At 37.9% G+C, this 20,606-nt stretch overlaps 1 protein-coding gene across 2 annotated transcripts in view; it reads right to left on the reverse strand.

The window, feature by feature from the left end:
- The window catches only part of LOC149820206 (uncharacterized), a 172,139-nt gene that overhangs the window by 87,979 nt on the left and 63,554 nt on the right, over window positions 1-20,606 (reverse strand). For both annotated transcript variants that reach the window (XM_089982397.1, XM_089982398.1), the window contains 5 exons: window positions 10,119-10,213; window positions 9,925-10,040; window positions 9,709-9,812; window positions 9,504-9,581; window positions 9,217-9,295 (listed from right to left, as the gene is read on the reverse strand). In XM_089982397.1, the coding sequence (XP_089838523.1) occupies window positions 9,217-9,295; window positions 9,504-9,581; window positions 9,709-9,812; window positions 9,925-10,040; window positions 10,119-10,213 (472 nt within the window). The remainder of the gene's footprint in view (window positions 1-9,216; window positions 9,296-9,503; window positions 9,582-9,708; window positions 9,813-9,924; window positions 10,041-10,118; window positions 10,214-20,606) is intronic.

Here is a 20,606-nt window from a genome sequence, read left to right on the forward strand (position 1 = left end):
GTAAATCAAGTATCTCAGTTTATGCATGAACCAAAGACTGTTCATATGGATGTCGTCAAACGTATTCTCCGATATCTAAAAGGCACGGTGGGTGATGGACTCAAATATGCTCAATCTTCGTGGGCAACACCGAAACATGACATATTGGCCTATACAGATGCAGACTGGGCAGGAGACCCAGATGAAAGGAGGTCGGTTTCAGGATACTGTGTTTTCATTGGAAGCAATCTTATCTCATGGAATAGCAGAAAACAGAAAGTTGTGGGAAGGTCTAGCACGGAGGCAGAATATAGATCTATGGCAGCTACCACAACAGAAGTAACCTCGGTTAGGCATCTCCTTACAGAAATGGGAGAGAGTATCTCAAGTTCAATCCTCATGTGTGATAATAGAAGTGTCGTACAAATTGCGTTCAATCCTGTTCATCACGGTCGGACCAAACATATTGAGATTGACCAACATTTCATCAGACAAAAGATTGCAGACAAAGAGATTGAACCGGTCTATGTGCCTTCAGAAGACCAAGTTGTTGATATGTTCACAAAAGGTCTCACAAGTAACCGCTTTTGGTATCTGAAGAACAAGTTGCACATGGTTCAATCCCATGCACAACTTGAGGGAGGGTATTAGAATATAGATCGGATATGGATCCAGTTCTGGATTCATATCCATATAGAACATATGCACGTGTATGTTACCATTATAATGTATTTTACATTACTAACCAGGGGCAATCTTGCCAATGTAAAAAGGTGATTGTAAACCTATTTTATTCTAATGATGTTTAGTGCAGCACACAGAAAATTAGAGTGGTTGCCGATTACAAAGGAAAATCCCTCCTCCTCTCTCCTCTCTTCTCCCCTCCTCCTTCTCGGTATTCACGATAAAACAGCCAACGCAATTTCGACCTTGTCAATGAGCATGAAAGATGTGATGACATTCATGATATGCATGAGACTGACAATGAGGACACTCATGACGAACATGGGAATATGAATGAGGGTCTTGATAATATAGACCCATCTCATAATAAAATTCAAACTTATACTCGACGTACCGGATACCATCCACCATGTGCTTTAGAAAGATATTCTGAAAATCAAGATATAGATTCCTTTAGTGTTAGAAGATCCATGAGAATTTCATAGGCTCATAGTAGATTTGTATCCTATGATTCCTTTAAACTTAAATATAGAGTTTGTCTAATGGCTATACACTCATATGTAAAACCATCATCTTACCATGATGCTAAAAATCATCAAAAATAGAATAAGACAATGAATGATGAATTAAAAGCTTTAGAAAAGGCAAAAACTTGATAAATTCAAACATTACCTAAAGGAAAGAAAATTATAGGACGTAGATGGGTCTATAAGATAAAAACTAAAAGTGATGGGATATTAAAAAATATAAAACTAAGTTAGTAGCTAAAGGATATAGTCAAGAATACGAAATAGACTATAATGATATATTTGCTCCAATCACTCGAATGACTATTGTTAGAACCCTTATTTCTATAACATCAATTAAAAAATAGTCAATCTTTCAAATGGATGTAAAACAGCCATTTTTAAATAGCAATCTCAAGGAAGAAATTTATATGGATCCCCCACGAGGTTTAAAAAATCGGTTACGAAAAGTATTATATGGTCTAAAGCAAGCCCCCAAGGCTTGGTATGATGGATTCAGCAGTGTGATGACACAACTTAGCTTTAAATCTTGTTATACTAACATTGCATTGTTTGTTAAGTATTATAATGTAGGAATGGTGATATTACTTCTCTACTTTGATGATATGATTATCACAGAAAGTGATAAGCAGAGAGTTAGTCCTATCAAAGATGTGCTCAAAGCAAACTTTGATATGACATATCTTGATTTTTTACGATATTTTCTTGGAATAGAAGTGACTTACTCACCTTGTGGTTATTTGTTATCGCAAACTAAGTATGCAGCAGAGATCATTGAACGATCAGGACTCTCAGATAAAAAACGAGTTGATACTTCAGAGGTCATCAATGCAAAGATGAAGAAAGATATAAATAACCTCTGAAGAATCCAACTCTATATAGACAAATGATTGAAGTTTTGTCTTATCTCTCTATTATTTGTCCTGATATTTCTCATGCCATTTATTCTATTAGTCAATTTCAGCATGCTCCTAGTACAGTACATATGAGTATTGTAATGAGAATTATTAGATATATTAGAAATTCTTTTAATTATGAGTTATTTCTTTCATTATCTTCCTCGTTAAAAGTTATTGCATATTTTGAATATGATTGGGTAGGGGATGTGAATAATAGACGCTCAACCACTGGTTCATGTATTTTTGTAGGTGATTCTCTAACTTTATGGAGATGCAAGAAGCAGCAAAAGGTGTCCTTCTATTCCACTGAAGCAGAGTATAGTGTCATGGCGACAACTATATCTGACTTAGAATTGTTGAGACAGTTATTAGAAGATTTAAGAGTTCACATTGCAGAACCCTTGAGATTACGTTATGACAACAAGACAGCAGAAGTAGGACACATTGCAAGCAATTATATATTCCATGAAAAGACCAAACACAATTAAATAGATTGCCACTACGTTCGTGAGAAATTTATGAAGAAGACCATCTTATTGCCTTATATTCCATTTGAGTATCAACTGGCGGATTTCTTCACTAAAGCGTTTATGTCACTGAGATTTCACTTTCTACTTAGCAAACTCTCGGTTGTTACGTCGTGAGTTTGAGAGGGGTGTTATGATGTGCTTCTAATATATATATATATATATATATATATATATATATATATATATATATATATATATATATATATATATATATATATATATATATATATATATATATAACCGAAATATCATTTTACCTTATAATAGAAGTCAATCCATTAGGGGTTGACTGTATAATTGTTATTTTTTGTATTTTTTATACAATCGATTGGGACAGCTCTGTTGGAGCTGCTCCCAACGATCACAAAGCCATCTGCTAGTTGGGCTGTTCCCTATCTCTATTGCTTGTTATAAATAGGGCTTTTAAGCTCTTGTAAATTCTAATGCTTTCCTAAGCATTTGTGTAATACAAAAGCATTTATTTTATCCTTGACCCTTGTGTGGGTGGTGTGGATTGATTAATTAGTGTTCTTCATAGGTTGGTTGTGTTCTTGTAAGCCCATAAGAGGCACTTATTTGCTTTTGTTCTTATTTTATTACAAAAATCAGATTAATTTAGGATAGGTCATCTTTGCTTAGTGATCATGTGACAGTTATCACAAAGATAAATCTAAACGTCTAGACCATCATTTCATCCACCACCTTGAGCTGCAGCATGTAATATGATCCACTCACTCTGAGGCAATTAGTTGAAACATAAAAAAAAAACAAGGATACTGGTTCCTAGCCAAGAAACTCTCCAAAATCTAGCTATTTATGGATTCCCCACATCAAGACGATGTTATCTAAGAAGAGGTAAAAATCTGCCAAACACCCTCTCCACCACCATTGCTGGCAACTACTATCCAGATTAAAAACTCAATCTCCAATCCTAATACCACTTTTAGATGGTGGACTATCACCAAGTTCCAGTTTACAAGGTGGAAGCCCTATTCCATGTGTATTTCCATACAAAAACCCTCAATGTCTCGCTATCTTTGCAAAAGACTTCAGCATCAAGATTATGCAAATACATATATCGATTGGCCTAGAGGCATCAAGTGGCGCACCTAAAAAAAAACTGAAACTTGCTTTTTAGGTTTTGAGTTTTAAAGGCTTCTTGAGGGCCAACTTTTTCATTTGTCTAGAGGTTGTTAGAAGGGAACCCACCCTAGGAATCGTGAGATCGATTTGGAGGCCGATTTGTGTGCAAGGGAGAGGGCTTTTGTGATTTTCTCAAGAGTGCATTTTCACAATTTTTTCATTCAAGGAAGTGGGTTAAGATAAAAAATCCCTATTCTTTGCTTCTTATTGAGTTTGTTTTTTTGGAAGATGGCATCAAAAGATCCGGCATGGCAATGGGACACTCAAGTAATGAGTGAAAACCGATTAAAAATCAAGTGCAACTATCGTCAATTTCTTTTTCGATTGAAGCATCATTTAGCCGGGACACATCATAATGTTGTCGCATGCACGTCAAGGAAATTGTCGGATGTCGTGAAATGACAATGCCAACAATTACTTGATAAACTGAGAGGAAAAAGACAATAAAGAGATGAATGAGGCAGAAATGGTATATGTGGAGCCCTGGGATGATGTGTATTACGAAAATGAGCTCTCTAGTTCTAATCCTAGAGCCCCTAGCATAGGATTAGAAGTAGGAAATTCTACAACGAAAGAGAAAGGTGTGGCTGGTGTCAGTAGTATTGTCGTCGCAGGCATAAAAAGAAGAGGAGGAAGAGGGAATTCTTCGAGAGGAGGTAAAGCTAGAGGCTTTATTATGAGCTTTTTCCCTCTTATGACCGGCCTTGGGGTGCAACCGGATATTCGTACTGCTATGACTCCTCAACATTTAGTCGAACAGATGAATGTCGCAGTTGGGAGAGAGTTCTATGATGCCTGTATTCTTTTCAATACAATAAATTCCTTTCATTTTCAAACCATGGTAGATGTCACAACCAATATCGAGCATGGATATAAAATGCTTTCATATCATGTTTTGAAAGGAAAAGTTCTAGATATTAATGTGAAAGAAGTGAAGGCATATTGTAACGCCCCAAAATTTCAAACTTGCAAACCTTTCAGACAAACAGATAAGAGACTAAAAAGGAACCTCTTCATCTCAGAAATGGCTTACGAAATCAACAGAAGACTACTTTTGTTAATTTCAGAAAGGCAAGCTGACAACTTTGGGCGCGTTAGCTAAAAGAACCAAAACGCACAACCCATGCTACTTGCAAACACTTGAAAAAACCCACTTTCATTTAAGAAGTTCTCCAAATAGTACAAAATTCGGATATCCCAAGGAAAAATCCGTTACAAAACCCCAAACAACAGGACGCGAGCTAAGAGCAGGAGGAATGACGTCTTGGAGCCATCTTGTCATCGCGCCATCGCTTGTGGTGTACCTAATCATCAACTGTACCCATAGAATGGGTTAGTTTTGCGAAAAACTAGTAGGTGCACAAGAGAGACTACAAGGAACTGAATTAAGTAAATTTAATTCAGTTGGTTACACAGTTTAAAGCAGATATGCAGTTAAACAAGTAAGCAATGCACGCAGATAACCAGTACAAACACGTAAGTAGTGCAAGCGAACAAGTAGTGCAAGCAAACAAGTAGTGCAAGCGAATCTCACGACCCAACAACCAATGTGAACAGACTTTATGTTCCGATATTACTGGCCTGCGGGTACGCGCAGGCAAAACGTAGAAACAATTGAGACTAGTTCAGGCGTCCGTTATTCTATGTATTTTCAATAACCCGAATAGCTAGTTGAGTCCGCTCCAAAGGGAACGACTTTAGCCGAGAGAGGATTCCCCAGAGGCTGAAAAGCAGTGCCACGGATGCATCCAACTTCTGCAGAAGTGTTGAGCTAACCATTGTAGCCCCTTTCCCCTAACTCCAATGACTGGGGAAGTCGAATCATTGCCCGTAGGGTGGTTGTTAACAACCTGTCTATTCGAGTTTTTTTACCGCTCTGTCCTCTCCCTTGACAGAACAACCAACAGCGAATGGGTGCGTTAGGGGTTGCTTAACTAACGACCCATCCTATGTTGTGATCTTCAAACCACTCGAGCATCTTGCCTGTGAAGGCGAATGTGAGGCCATTTATGTGATTACAGCATTGTGTCTTTAGCACTGTTCGAGGTCGCACGACCGTCTCATCCGATCATCGCAGTACTAGACGTGTCGTGCACGACTACAAGTACTCTAGGATGAAGGGGGTATAGCTCCTCAATAGAAGCCTCAACAGGAGTGTTTCACAAAGATGTAAAGTTTATCTACTTTACTTTATCTTTTGAAAAAGTAGTACATTGTGCCAATATTATGCATGTGATTATCTCGAATCATATCCGCTATCGGGGTATCTACATGTCTCGCATGACTCGATACCGGCCTCGATAGACGGAATATGGGTTTCTCAACAGAACACCCGCTAAGAAGTTCGCTCGCTCCCGACTAAACTCTTGTCGCAAGAGGGAGAGTGGTAAATGCTCCTTGCATCCTCCACGAGGATGCCTTTAAGGCATACGCAAAGAGCAAGAACCTGCGCGTCATCTGCAATAGCAAGGCAATACCAACACATATGCAAAAGCAAGAGCCTAGGCGCAGAGCGCGACGGCAAGGTAAAGGCAGTAAGCAGAAGTGCAACGCTAAATCTCGACGCGATGCGTGACGGCAAGTAAAAACTGATAGAAGGTAAAGAGCAAGGATTGCGAAACCGCATCCTTAAGTGAAGTGCATACTCGTATAAATATATATATATTTGTATATAAATATTCATTTAATGGTCGTTTTTAGTTTAATTGAACTTAATTCAATTATCCAAGTCTTCCATGCAATCTTCCCCTACCTTGGAGGGTTACGAGCTTGCTGACGTCTGCGGACGTACACGATTGATGGCTCGGGTCGCGGAGCGCGAGTGGGATCCGTCGTAGCTGCAAATATGTGATATTAACATGCAAACCCAGACAAAAGCAAAAGCAAGGCAAAGACTCGACTTCTCCGATACATAGGACTGGGGCCAACCGTCCCAATTGACTCGGAAAAAAAAGGATGGGGCAGGGCCAAATGACCCTTGCTGCCAAAAAAGGAATGTAGTCAATGCGAGCAGATGACTCACGTTTACTAGGAATTCCTCGTTGGAGACCAACAATTGTAATGATTTGTCCCCCATCACGATGTAGCTTCCAAAGATTTCTCGGGTCTGTCGACCAAGGGTATAGGCTCGTGCACAAAGGGCAGAGGTCCATCGGCCCCTGCTGGCAACAAAAAGAAAGGCAGGGGCCGATGGCCCCCTGCTGGCAAAAAGGAAGGCAGGGGCCTATGGCCCCTGCTAGCAAACAGAAAGGCAGGAGCCATAGGCCCCTGCTGGCACACAGAAAGGCAGGGGCCGATGGCCCCTGCTAGTGCAACTAAAAGGGGTAGGGAGGAGGGGCTCGGCCCCTCCCCTACCGTAACGGAAGCAAGGAGGGGGCTCAGCCCCTCCCCTGCCGTAACGGAAGAAGGGAGGAGGCTTAGCCCCCTCCCCTACCATAACAGAGAGCAGGGAGGGGTGTCGTGCCCCTCCCCTGCTAAAAAGGGGGCACAGAGAGGGGGTTTGACCCCTCCCGTGGCCACACAAAGAGGTGAGAGAGAGGAAGAGAAGAGACTGAGAGGGAAAAGAGGGGAAGAAAGGAAGTGGTGGCGTACCAGGGGGTTTTCGGAGGAAGCTCGCCGGAAAGAAAGGGGAGGTCGCCGATATCGGTGGCGGCGGGCTGTCGAGAGTCGCCGGCGTCGGTGACGGTGGATGAGAGAGAGAGAGAGAGAGTCGGGAAGAGACGAGAGGGCGAGAGGCGGTGAGGGGGTTTCGTAACTCTCCTCCCGCCTGCCTCATTGTCTTAAAAGACAGCGAGAGGCGGTGGTCCGGGTCGGGTCCGGATCCGGCCTGAACCAAACAAAAAAAAATCGTTACACATATTGTGATGAAATAAGGCAGTCATAGAGAGAAACTGGGTGTAGCATCATGGCAGATAGTTGAAAAGATAAAAGGTCAAGGACCTTGATAAAAAAAAATTCTTTTGCCCGAAAAGAACTATGTTTTTTAAGTCAATTGATTTGTTTGATATGCCCATGACAGCAGATGTATTGCTTAAAGGTTTTGATCAGGTTGTGCAAAAAGTTGAACCTCAAAATAGTATGTAATTTATTACTAATAATGCAACAAATTATAGGACAGTCCGATAAATAATTGGCAAAAAAATTTGGGTCATTCTTTTGAACCCCGTGTGTTGCCCATTGCATAGACCTCGTGCTTGAGAACATTGGCAACATAGAACTTGGTTATTTTGTTTATGTAATATAAAAGTATGAGTCTTGTGGCATATTCTTAATTGCAAGATATTTAATATTTTGCATTGATTCTTATGAGATATATGATTGCAATATTATCTATGATTCTATATTAGTTGATGTTTAATGATGTCGTACGTGACTCATAAAGACCTACATGCTTCATATGTGATTTTATGGTTGTATTTTGTGCAATTCATCATTGTTTAATGTTATATGAATTTTTTTAGAATTTTTTTAGAATTTTTGCTAAATTTTTCTGATTTTTCTTCATTTTTGTCAAAAATTTGGGCCCGATCGAAACGGGTAACAATACGATACTTACAACCTTGCTTTAGACTTTTAGTTCAGGATTGACAATCTATAATTTCATATCTAGCACAACTAGTAAGATGTAGCATGATTGTGCATTTTTTTGAATGTTTGAATGCATGTGTATATTCGTACCCACGTACTCATACTCTTGGAACATTTCGCGATGTAGCCTTCATACCCATGTCACACCCCATGCCCACATCCATACCTATGAGACATAGCCCTCTCAGTATTATAAAAATTATTGATTATACCAGTCACTTTCAATTGACCCATTTTCTCTCAATTTCTTACTTGTAGTAGACAGACAATATAATTAAGCTTGTTTTACAGACATTCCAGAATGGGATTTTCTATTGCATCAAGTGTCAATAGCCTTCATTCCCATGTCGCACCCCATGCCCACATCCATACCTATGAGACATAGCCCTCTCAGTATTATAAAAATTATTGATGATACCAGTCACTTTCAATTGACCCATTTTCTCTCAATTTCTTACTTGTAGTAGACAGACAATATAATTAAGCTTGTTTTACAGACATTCCAGAATGGGATTTTCTATTGCATCAAGTGTCAATAGCATTAAACTATCCAGCAAATCATGTCAACATAAAAATATGTAGAATGAAGGATAAAATTTATGAATGAAAAAATCCAAACAATATTGTGGGTGTCAAGATCATGCAACTTATGTAAGAAATATAAATTAACATGCTCAGAAGATAATTGCAAGAGCTCGTTTGACACCATCCAAAAAAAAAGTCGAGACTTTTTATTCTGATAGAAATGGATCTCCACAGTGTGTTTCAAACACGAATTTCATTCAAGTTTTTGGTAAACAGGAGAAATAAGCCAACCTTTTCCGGTGGACAGTGCATTTAATGGATTAAACAAAAAAAGGAACTCACATGAGAACGACGTGACCTAGGAATCCAAATGATTGCACTTCCATCACGGGAACAAGTGACTATATTGTCAAGAGTAAACCTGTCAATACGACTACACATCAATTAGCAAAGAAGAGCATAATGATTACAAAAAGAAATATCGTCAATAAGTCTAAATATTCCAATTTATGCTCATTATAAAAATTATGAGATATACAATTAAAATCTCAATAGGCAAGATAAACAAGAAAACTGTCTATTTGCTTAACAGACTTCAGATAGCTGACTTGTAAAAAACAGAAACAGACCAGGAATTTTTAAATTTTGGAACATTTTCCTCCTTTGCAGCATCAGCAGCAGCGGATCTAGATGCCACAGCACAGCCACTGAATCATTACACAGCCACAGATGTCAGTATGTGAAAGGAAAAACTTTAGTCTACCAAAAGATGCATGCACACACACACACACACACACACACACACACACACACGAGAGAGAGAGAGAGAGTAACCTAAACTGCACATAATTCACATCATTTTCATGACCAGATAATACATCCATTTCATGATTTGGCTGGTCAGAGTCCTCTGAATTCAGTTTACAAGCATTCCACACCTAATAGTATTGAAAACAAATCAGAAACTGAAAATTCTGGCTATAGGTGTCAAACCCGTCAAGGAGTACAAGAACAATGGAAGTGCACAGTCAACAGGACATTGTTACAAACCCTTGCAAATGTATCTGAGCTGCCAGTGACAAAAACGGTTCCGTTAGCATTGAATGCACAACATAAGATTTGGTGATTTTGTTGAGTCGATATTTGAGAAGGATCATTGCTCTTTCCTGCATTCAAATGAATCACTTATAAATAATAAGCAGCATTCAGAAAATTCACAATACACAACACAGTAACAATCTAACCAGCTACTGGATCTGGAGGCTTTGGGATGTAAATTCGTGGGTTGATGTTGGAGGATCTAGCATCCCAGATCCTACATGTTCCATCATCAGATGACCTATACAGGGGAAGAGTCAAATAGTGTCACATGAACTAATACTCTATGCTTACTGAAACACAATGAAATTAAAAGAAAAACCCTGCACAAAATGCATGACGAACTCACAGTGGAAAAAGAAGAAAGCAAGTTCAACATAACCTGAGATCCAGAAAACCAACATTCTAACTCAATCAAGCAATAGTAAGTGAAGGCATATATAGTGACAAACTTGCTGATATTATGGGTTGTGGAAAAGAAAAAAAATCACTTAAGTACTTTGCAACAATTGACAATAAGGCAACACTGCATATTAATGTTTTCTCTATGTAATACTATTTTTCACATTAGATCTTTATCTATCTCTAGAAAATACTATTTTTCATATTTCAAACTACATGGTCATATTCTCTTTTATTTTTTTCAAATTCAATGTTTCCCCAGATAAACTTGAGAAATTATTAAAAAAATAATCTTTCCAGTAGATAAATATCTTAGAGTAAACAGTTCCCTCAATAAGTAGTGAAATCATAATTCCTGCACAATAACAACTCCATTGTTCCTCCCACTCCACTCTTGATGAGTAAGGATAGTCCTATTGCTCCCTTCCTTTGTAGTAATGACGGAACCCCAATGCAATATTCTTCGCTTTGACTCACCTTGCTATAGACAAAGTGAGAAGAGGAGGAAGAAGACAGAAGTTGAAAACAAGGAGCAGCAGTTCACGTTAATTTTTTGGTGTGTTACTGCTGTCTATTCACTTGATTTTATGTTACAGGTTAGGGTTTCGTATTTTACCAAAATACCCTTAATAATATTACAGCTTACAAGCTTACATGATGTATTTTATAGAATGGATCGGGTCTGCCCAGACCTCATAAAAAATCTGTAAACACTAACTTTCTTACAGCCTCTCTCAAGCTGTACATGTAGTTTGGATCATGAACAGCTTACTCTTTAAAAACTAGAACCTTGCCCTAGTAACTCCCTTTGTGAGAATGTCCGCCACTTGATTACTAGAATCAACATACTTTGCCTCAATCTCTTTGTCCTCAATTTTCACATGAATAAAATGTTGATCTAATTGAATGTGCTTAGTTCTGCCATGATGAATGGCATTCAACGAGATTTTGATAGCACTCTGATTATCGCAATATATAACGAAGCGTCCAACTTTTTTTATTTAAAATAGTGAGACTATGACGAATCCAAGTAATGTTCGCAACGAGAGATGCCATAGAATGATATTCTGCCTCTGCACTTGATCTGGCAACAGTGTGTTGCTTCTTGCTACTTCAAGATATTAGACTACTTTCCAAGAAGATGCAATATCCTGACACAGACCTGCTCATATCCAGATCTCCAACCCAATCAGCATCTGTGAAGCCAAAAACAATTAAAGGATCACATTTGTCTGGGTGATATTGCAAACCATTATTGAGTGTGCCTTTAATATATCTCAGAATACACTTGCTAACCTTCATATGTCTTCTCGGATCATGCATAAATTGTGATACTTGACTGACTGCATAGGCTATATCTGGACGAATGAAACTCAGATATTGTAGTGCTCTCACTATGTTTCTATAGGATGTCGCATCTTGAATAGGCTGCCCCTCATCAATTTTCAACTTTTCATTAAAAGGTACGGGCGTGAAGATTGGTTTACAATCTTTCATTCTAGTCTTGTTAAGCAAATCTATGGTATATTTTTGTTGTGATAGGAATATCCGATCTGTAGTCTGATCAATCTCAAATCTTAGAAAGTACTTCAGGTCCTCTAAATCCTTCATCTGAAAGCTTCTTTGTAAGTATTCCTTTAACTCTACCACATGCTGATCAAAACTTAAAGGGATCACAATATCATCCACATATATCAGCAGTATAGCAATTCCATGCTTTCCATTGCAAGTAAAGAGAGAATAGTCAACTTGGCTTCTTTGGAATTCATGTCGTTGAACCAAGCTCTTGAGGCATGTTTCAGTCCATAAAGTGATCGTTGTAGAAGGCATACTTTTCTCGTTGGATCACCTTCTACAAATCTCGGAGGTTGCTCCATATAAACCTCCTCTTTAAGTTCACCATGAAGAAAAGTGCTCTTTACATCCATCTGATGCATTCTCTAGTTATAAATGACAGCAAGGCAAAACACCAATTGTATGGTTCCCATTTTGATCATGGGGCTAAAGGGTTTATCATAGTCCAAACCGTGTTCTAGTGTGTATCCTTTTTGCCACAAGCTGAGCTTTGTATTTTTCTACACTTCCATCGCTTTTTGCTTCACCTTATACACCCATTTGCTGCCAACCACGTTCTTGTCAATGGGTCTATCAACTATCCTCTATGTTCGGCAAGCATGGAGTGCACACATTTCTTCATTCATTGCCTCGATCCAACGATAATCTTTTGTTGTCTCTGAATAGTGTTTAGGTTCTTAGAGCTCCATCATTGTATGAAAATATAGCAGATAATCAGCACTAAAAGCATCATAACTCACCCACCTGTCAATGGGATGGCGCTCTCATGCAGATCTGTGCATTTCAGCATGTGGATTTTGCTGGACCGTGTCTACATTTAATTCAACGTCAACAAAGGCATGTTATATGGTTTTCGGATAAATAAAAGTGTCTGCCATTTGGTGTGATCTTCTATGATAAACCTGTTCATACCGTTTAGCATTGAGATCAGATGGAGCTGTTGAAAGAAAGTATGTTGCTGCAATATTATGTTCAGCATTGGATGGAGCATGCTGGGATGCAGAATCAGATGCACTTTCTTTTGGCAGATTTGCACATGAAGTATCCTGCTGTATAGAAAAATTCAACCTCATATTTTTATACGAAAGATAGAGGAGGTTTATTTGTATTCGAACCTTTTTCTGTAAAAACAAAATTGTTTTCATCAAAAACGACATGCTTGGATATAGTTATGCATCGTTTTGCAGGGATCCACTAGCAGTACCCTATATTCATCATCATACCCGACAAACCTGCATATTCATGCCTTTGGGAGAAATTTATTATGCTGAGAATCATCTACACGAACATAGCAAATGCAGCTCCATACTTTCAAATCTCGAAAACAAAGATCTCACTGAAAAAGAACTGAATATGCTGTCATGTTATTCAAAATTTTCATTGGCAGCCTATTTATGATGTGGACAATTGTATGAAAAGCTTCGATCCGTAACCCAAACAAGCATAGCTCGCGTGAATCATGGCCATAGCACTCTCAACTATATGTTGATGCTTCCTTTAAACTATACCATTATGTTCATGTGTACGAGGGAATGACTTTTTGTGTATTATGCCATGACTTTGTAAATATTCTTTAAAGGCATTGAAACTATATTCACCATCACTGTGAAGACGGACGATATTTCGCTTAAACTATTTTTTCACAAAGGCACAAAAATGAAAAAACAAGCCAAACACTTCAGATTTTGGTTTCATGAAAAAGATCCACGTATATCAACAATAACCATCTATGAATATCACATAATACTTAGTTGATGAATAAGAGCAAACGAGAGCTGGATCCCAAACATCAAAGTAAACGATTTTGAAAGGAAAAGAAGCCTTTTATTGATAACTTGAAAAAGGAGTTGATGACTTTTACACATTTGACAACTAGGACAAAGTCTCTTTGTCACCAACTCTTTATTACAAAAAGAACCAGACACTAGACAAGCACCAACTAAAGATTGCAAAAAAGGTTGCCCACAATGGGCAAGACGACGATGCCAAAGATCAACTGGTGGTGTCGAAGCATACCGAGACTCAGAAAGGAGCAATTTAAACTATCAGGCTTCTTTTATCATATATAGGTTCTCGTCTCTTTCCCATTCAGCATATGTTTCCTTCGAATCCAATCCCTTCACATAAACAGAAGGAGTAAAAATAATAGAAGCATTATTGTGTTCACAAAGTTGAGAAACTGGCACAAGATTGTATTTGAGGCCTGAGACAAGAAATGTGTTAGATAGGACTAGAGGTTTTGCGCATCTAGAGAGATGGGCTTTTCCTACATGAGTGATGGGATTAATAGTTTTGTCACCTATAATAATTTTACCATGGCCAGTATATACCTTGGGTTCAAATATCTTATCCTCATCACCTATGTCACATAGGTGCGGGTACGGGTACTGGTGTGAATGCAGCAATGCGGCACTTTAAAAAAACTTGGGTGCGGGGAGGGTATATATATAATTTTTAACAGTTTTAAGTTAACACTACGTGTATGTGTGTGCATTTATGTATTTATATATAATATAGATAAAAATGGACTTGATTAGGGTTAACTGAATCTACTTTTGGATAGAAATGGACCTCAGTGTGGTTGACTTCACCTAACACAAAGGAAGTTGTGTCTGTGTCGCACCCGCCTGGGTGCGGGTGCGGTGCCCTGTTAGAAGAGTCTGTGTGACATAGCTCATCACCTATAACATGATTGTTGGCTCTTGAATCCAAGATCCATGCTTTAACTCGAGATGCCTTTTTCATTTGGTCCACCTATATTCCCTGAAATGTTGCAGCTAAGGCTTCATGACTTTGTTGTTGTACATTGCCTTGTGGAATTTGAGCATAATTAGTGTTATATTTCGACCTTTTTCGCTCCAGTTGCCGCGCCATAACTAGGCAATTCCCAACAGTCAGCCGCACTGTGCCCTCTTTTCTTGCATAGCTAACAAGTAAGACTCCCACGATTCTTATTTGAATGCTGCTGAAAATTTTGTTGTTGTTGCTGCGGTAAGGAATGTCATCCTCTTCTCCCTTATCCATAGTTCTCACCACATCCTCGAGATCTGAAATTATTTTGTCGTCATCGACCTATATTCGACCCTACATTAATATTGAGAACTTCAACAGGTTTGTTTTGTTGATCATAATCTCCCTTTTTAACATGTGAAGCCTCATGTTACAGCAATATGGGTCGCAATTTCTCATAAGGAGGAAGATGCTCCAGACACTCCAGAGCATGGAATACTTTGGTCCAAGTCCAACAAGTATTTGTTGCACCTTATCCTTGTCGGAAAGGAGCTGCCCAATCAAGGACAACACATCGGTAATGGTCTTCACCTTGTTTATGTATTCCATAATAGATGATGAATTCCGCTTCAAATTAAGAAACTGAGATTTTAGCAGCATTGCTCTAGATTCAAAAACTTGAGAATAAACCTCACGAAGTTTATCCCAATGTTCCTTTGCACTCATCCCATCATCTATGCTGATAAGAACATCCTGCGAGAGAGTAGACAAGAGATATGCCACCAATATTTTATCCTGCCGAATCCAGTGACGATACGCAGGGTTTCGTGTGAGACTACTGCCAATGTTCTCTACACCATCCTTTTTCAAAGTTAGGAATTCAGAGCCTTTGGGATCAGAGTCATCCAGGTGTCCCATCAGATCCAAGCTCTTTATGAAGGGAGTAATTTGACAAGCTGGGAAAGGTGAACAGGATTCATGGGAAAAGGAGTGGAGATTTGAGCCATTTGTAGAAGTTAGGAACAGAGGCCAGATGAATAAACAACATATGAAACTAGACCCACGTTTTTTTTTTATTAGGTAGGGTCGAAAAACTAAATAACACCCGAGTTGCTGCAGGGAAATACAAAATAATAAAAAAGGAATTCAAGAGAAGTCGAGGTTCCAAGAAATCACGTTTTGTGTGATTTTGATTTTTTTATAGGGAAAATATTAAGGAAGAAAAGAGAAATTTGAAAGATCCTCCCTTTTCCCCCTTTTTTTATTGATAGGGAAATATGATTTTCATCTTGAGACACGGAGACAAGAAAGAATCTCTCTCTCTCTCTCTCTCTCTCTCTCTCTCTCTCTCTCTCTCTCTCTCTCTCTCTCTCTCTCTATATATATATATATATATATATATATTTCAGAAATACCAAAAGAAAGAGGGAAAGGAGAAATTTTGAGAAAATCCAAGATATTTTTTATGGAGATTTGAGGAGAAAATAAATTCAGAGAAAAGATGGCAAAGATTGGAAGAGGAGAGGGATCAAGATTAAAAATGTGAATAAGGAAAAATGTGGTTTTCCTTAGGAAAAGATTGGAAAGTTTAAGGAAGAGGAGAGAGATCAAGAAAAAGAGAGATAGAGAAAATATTAGATCTGATCAGAACCCACCTGGACGAAGAACTGGCTCTGATACCATGTTAAATTTTGATCCCTGCTAAATACGTGCAAGAAAATGTGAGAAGAGGAGGAAGAAGACAGAAGTTGAAAATGTAAAACTTAAAAAAAAAAATTTAACTTGGATTTGAGTCGGATCCGGACCCAACCTGAGGCTACAACCTCTCGTGTCTTTTAAAGACAGCGAGGCAAAAAGGGGGGAGGTTCTCGAAACCCCCTTTCCCCTCTGCTCTCTCGTCTCTCTCTCTCTCCCCCGACCGCCTCTCCCACTCCCCTCGTTTCTGCTCGCCGACGAACCACCGCCACCGGCGACCCCCAGGTACGCCTCTTCTTCTCCTTTTCTTTTCGTGTCTTTCTCCCTCACCTCTCTACTGCATGGGTAGGGGGGCGAGTCGCCTCCCTACTGCCCTAAATCGCAATGGAGGGGCAAATGCCCCCTCCGTAAGACTCCCTTAAGCGAGGGAGGGGTCGAGCCCCTCCCTGCACCGTCTTTGGTAAGGGAGGGGCTGAGCCCCCTCCCGATGCCCTCTAGTTGTAGTGGAGGGGTCGAGCCCCTCCCTGCACCCATGTAGGTAGGGGGGGGGGGGGGGAGCCCCTTCTTGCTTCTTGTTACGACATGGGAGGGGGGCGAGCCTCTTCCTGCTCTCTTTTACGACAGAGGAGGGGGTCGAGCCCCTCCCTGCTCTCTTTTACAGCAGGGGAGTGTTAAAATGTATCATTCAATCTTTGTAATCTTATATATATTTTATATATAAAAAGGATGATACATATACATATATGGTATATATGCATATGTATCTTCCTAATTATATATATATAATATATATTTCTCTATTATTAGGCATAGGGGTAGTTTAGTCATTTTCCCTTTTTACGCATATTCCATTTGGAATGTGTTTGTAATTTTATTTTTATTTTTATTTTTTTATTTTTTCATTTTTGTGTTTGAGCCACCTAGGGAGGCTCCGCAAAGACTCCTTTGGGAGCCCCCTATGTGGCTCCTCTCTTGTGTTATAAATAGGGGTCTCCCCCTTGTAATTTACTCACTCCTTTGGAGGAGCTTTTGCTCCATGTAATGGGTGTTACACCCTTCCTCTCTTCAATAATATTAACTTATGCCTTATAGGCATTTTTGCCCCTTTGTGGGTTTATGTGTTAGCACATTATGTGCTTATGTTTTCCCCTTTAGTGGGTATATTCGCACTTCATGTGCATGTGTATTGGTTCATTATTGAACCTAATATATTCAAAGTCGTTTCCTTACATGGTATCAGAGCAAGGTTGGGATCGAGTTGCTCTTTGTTGCAATGGGAAGCGTGCTATTCAAGAAATTTTAAAGAAGAATGGTGAAGTTCTCGTTTCTCTCTTTTGCTTCTTAAAATTATTTGGTATGCATTATATTTCTTTAAGTATTATGCATTATGAAGAATTAGATATGTTTTTGCATATATGTTTCTCTCTTTTGCTTCTTAAAATATTTGGTATGCATTATATTTCTTTAAGTATTGAGCATTATAAAGAATTAGATATGTTTTTGCATATGTGTTCTCCATGTCATTATGAGTTTGGATTTTTAACAATTCCATTGAACTTTTTATATTATTCTTTTTCGCATGTCTTTTCTTGGAAAATAAGTTTTTTTAAAGAAAGTTGTGTTAAAAGTAAAATGTTTGTGAGAGATGTAGCATTGCTCACATACTCTCATCATAATTATTTCATATTAAAGGTATTTGTTTACCCTCTAAAATGTCCTATACGAGGATCAAGAGCCGACTAAGAAATAACTTCATTGTATGCTTACTGAACCGTAGATTTAATTCTTGCAATTGAGAATCTATTGCGGCACAGAAAATATCCACTCGAAAATGATGCTCGATTGTAAAATCAGCTTGATGATGGCGAGCTCGACCTCGTCGATCACTATAATGAGCATTCATATTCGGGACATCTATGTTGCGTTCCTTGCAAAATAACTTCATTGTTAAGTGATGCATCCCGTTTATAATCTCTAAATTGTTGGATACCTGCTTTAGTGGATGAAACAAGATGCATGGCATTTAAAATGTTTTGAGATTTGACTTGCAATTCTTGACATAAGTGGTCAGTAATCTGCATAGGTTCTTTCATGAGAAGTTGAAAAATGATGTTTTATTTTCCTACCTAATGAGTTCTTTTTCATACGAGCAATGTTTGATTAAGAAGGCATTTTTATAATATCGGTTGAATTAAGTTTTAAAAATGATCTCACAAAAATATGGTTATTCTCTTTTCATTCTTCAATTCAATTTCAAGAATATGTTTTATTATAAGTTTTATGGTCTTCATTAATGTTGCATACTTATTACATATGTTTTAAATATTTCATGTTGGGTTTATTTAAAACATATTCATGCCATTGGTTATAATCTATTAAGTCATATAATATTATGAATTTTTGTTTATAGATTTATGCCATAACGCAATCCTAGTATTCTCTTTGGGATTTTCTCCACTTTAATAAAGTTTTCCCTCTTCCTTTCGTATGTACCCTCATTTGAGAATTTTGTTTGTTGGATCTCTCTTTGAGAGGCCTTTTGATCCTTGTGAATCTTCTTAGGATTTTCTCCACTTTAATAAGTCTCTTTTTAGTATTGGTTTTTTTATGAGATTTTTTAAATATTACCATCTTTGTGAAAGCTTGAGAGTCTCAAGCATTTGCACCTTTTATAAAATACATGCATTATTGCATGTTTGCTATTATTATATTTTTTGTGTATTTTGTTCAAGTGTTGTGAGAGTGTCTTCGTACACTTCTTTTATAAAGTATTCATGCTTGTATGTGTATTGTCTATTCATAGACATTTTTTACATGGTACTCTCTTTTCAATAAAGAGATTATATATATTGCCTTCCTTAGGGCTTGTTTTATCCCTTAGTGGACTTGTGAGATTGTTTCTTTTATCATTATAAGTGCTTCTGCAATATCTTGTTACATGTTGTCCTAAATTTGCTCATTTAAGATTATTGACATTCTACATCTTGGTATGCATATAATTGCAATTTATAAAAGCTTGATTTGATTCTTGGATTATTCCAAATCCGTCCTCACACATGGCATTGCTTAAATATTTCATGTTGTGTTTATTAAGTCTTTTGATAATGATCATGATTGAACATAATTTCGTATTTATGAAAAATTATTATAAGGCATATTGTTCTGATTAATTATGTTGGAGCTTTGAATCGGCCCTCTTTGTAAAATCACATATTTGGAAAATGATTTCCCTAAGTGTTCATTGCCTTTTTATGACATTTATTTTTATCCATCACAAGTTATATGATGCATCAAACCTTTTTGTACGGCCTTATCTTTATATTAGAGATAATTATTGAGGTGAGTTAAGGGCACCTTGTGTTATGTCATTTTAGATTGTCCAATTACCATATTAAAGATGGTTGTTGAGGTGAGTTATGGGCACTTTGGGACTCTAGAATGATTTGTTATATGATCTCTAATTATGAGTGTGTCACTCGTTTTCTTTTGGCCATTGATCTTATGGATGCACTTATTTATATATAAATGTGATGGATATATGGTGTCTTGGAACCTTAAATGTTTTAAGGTATATTTAATTCAAGGGTGTTGGAGATTATTGCCCAACCTTTTATTGCTTATGAATCTTATGAGTGCATTTGCACATTTGTGATTTCGTGTTTTGTGCTTTTGTGCACAAGTGTTCCAAGTGTTCTTGGTGTGTGTATGTTTTTATATTTATATTGTTCCATCGATTATAGTATCTCGTTAAAGATACTTTCACATGCTTTTGTGCACAAGTGTTCCCAGTGTTCTTGTTGTGCGTATGTGCACATATTTATTTTCAAAAATATTGTCCAAGGTTTTATTTATATGTTTGTCATTACAAGTTTTATTGCCTCAAAAGTCTTCTCCTCTTATACCTCTTATCTAAGTGTCATCATATGTAGACAAGATATTTTATTACACCATTGTGTGTTGGTAGCCCTTTGTTGGCTTTGTTCTCTTGATGTAGTAGCTGAACACACTTGTCTTGAGTGTTATTATATGTAGACAAGGCACATTGATTAACATCATGGTGTGTGATTTTAGTCCATGTTGGCATTTGTGTCCTTGTTCTAGTCACTGAGATGTATGCCCATGGTTGACTTTTTTCACTCATTTCAAGTGTCATTTTATGTAGACAAGAGATGTATTGTGTTTTAGCCCATGGTTGGCTTGATACTCTTGTTCTAGTAGCTGAACATACTTGG

The sequence above is a fragment of the Nuphar pumila genome, chromosome 12 (assembly GCF_984573655.1).
Source record: "Nuphar pumila chromosome 12, dmNupPumi1.hap1.1, whole genome shotgun sequence".
Lineage (NCBI taxonomy): Eukaryota > Viridiplantae > Streptophyta > Magnoliopsida > Nymphaeales > Nymphaeaceae > Nuphar > Nuphar pumila.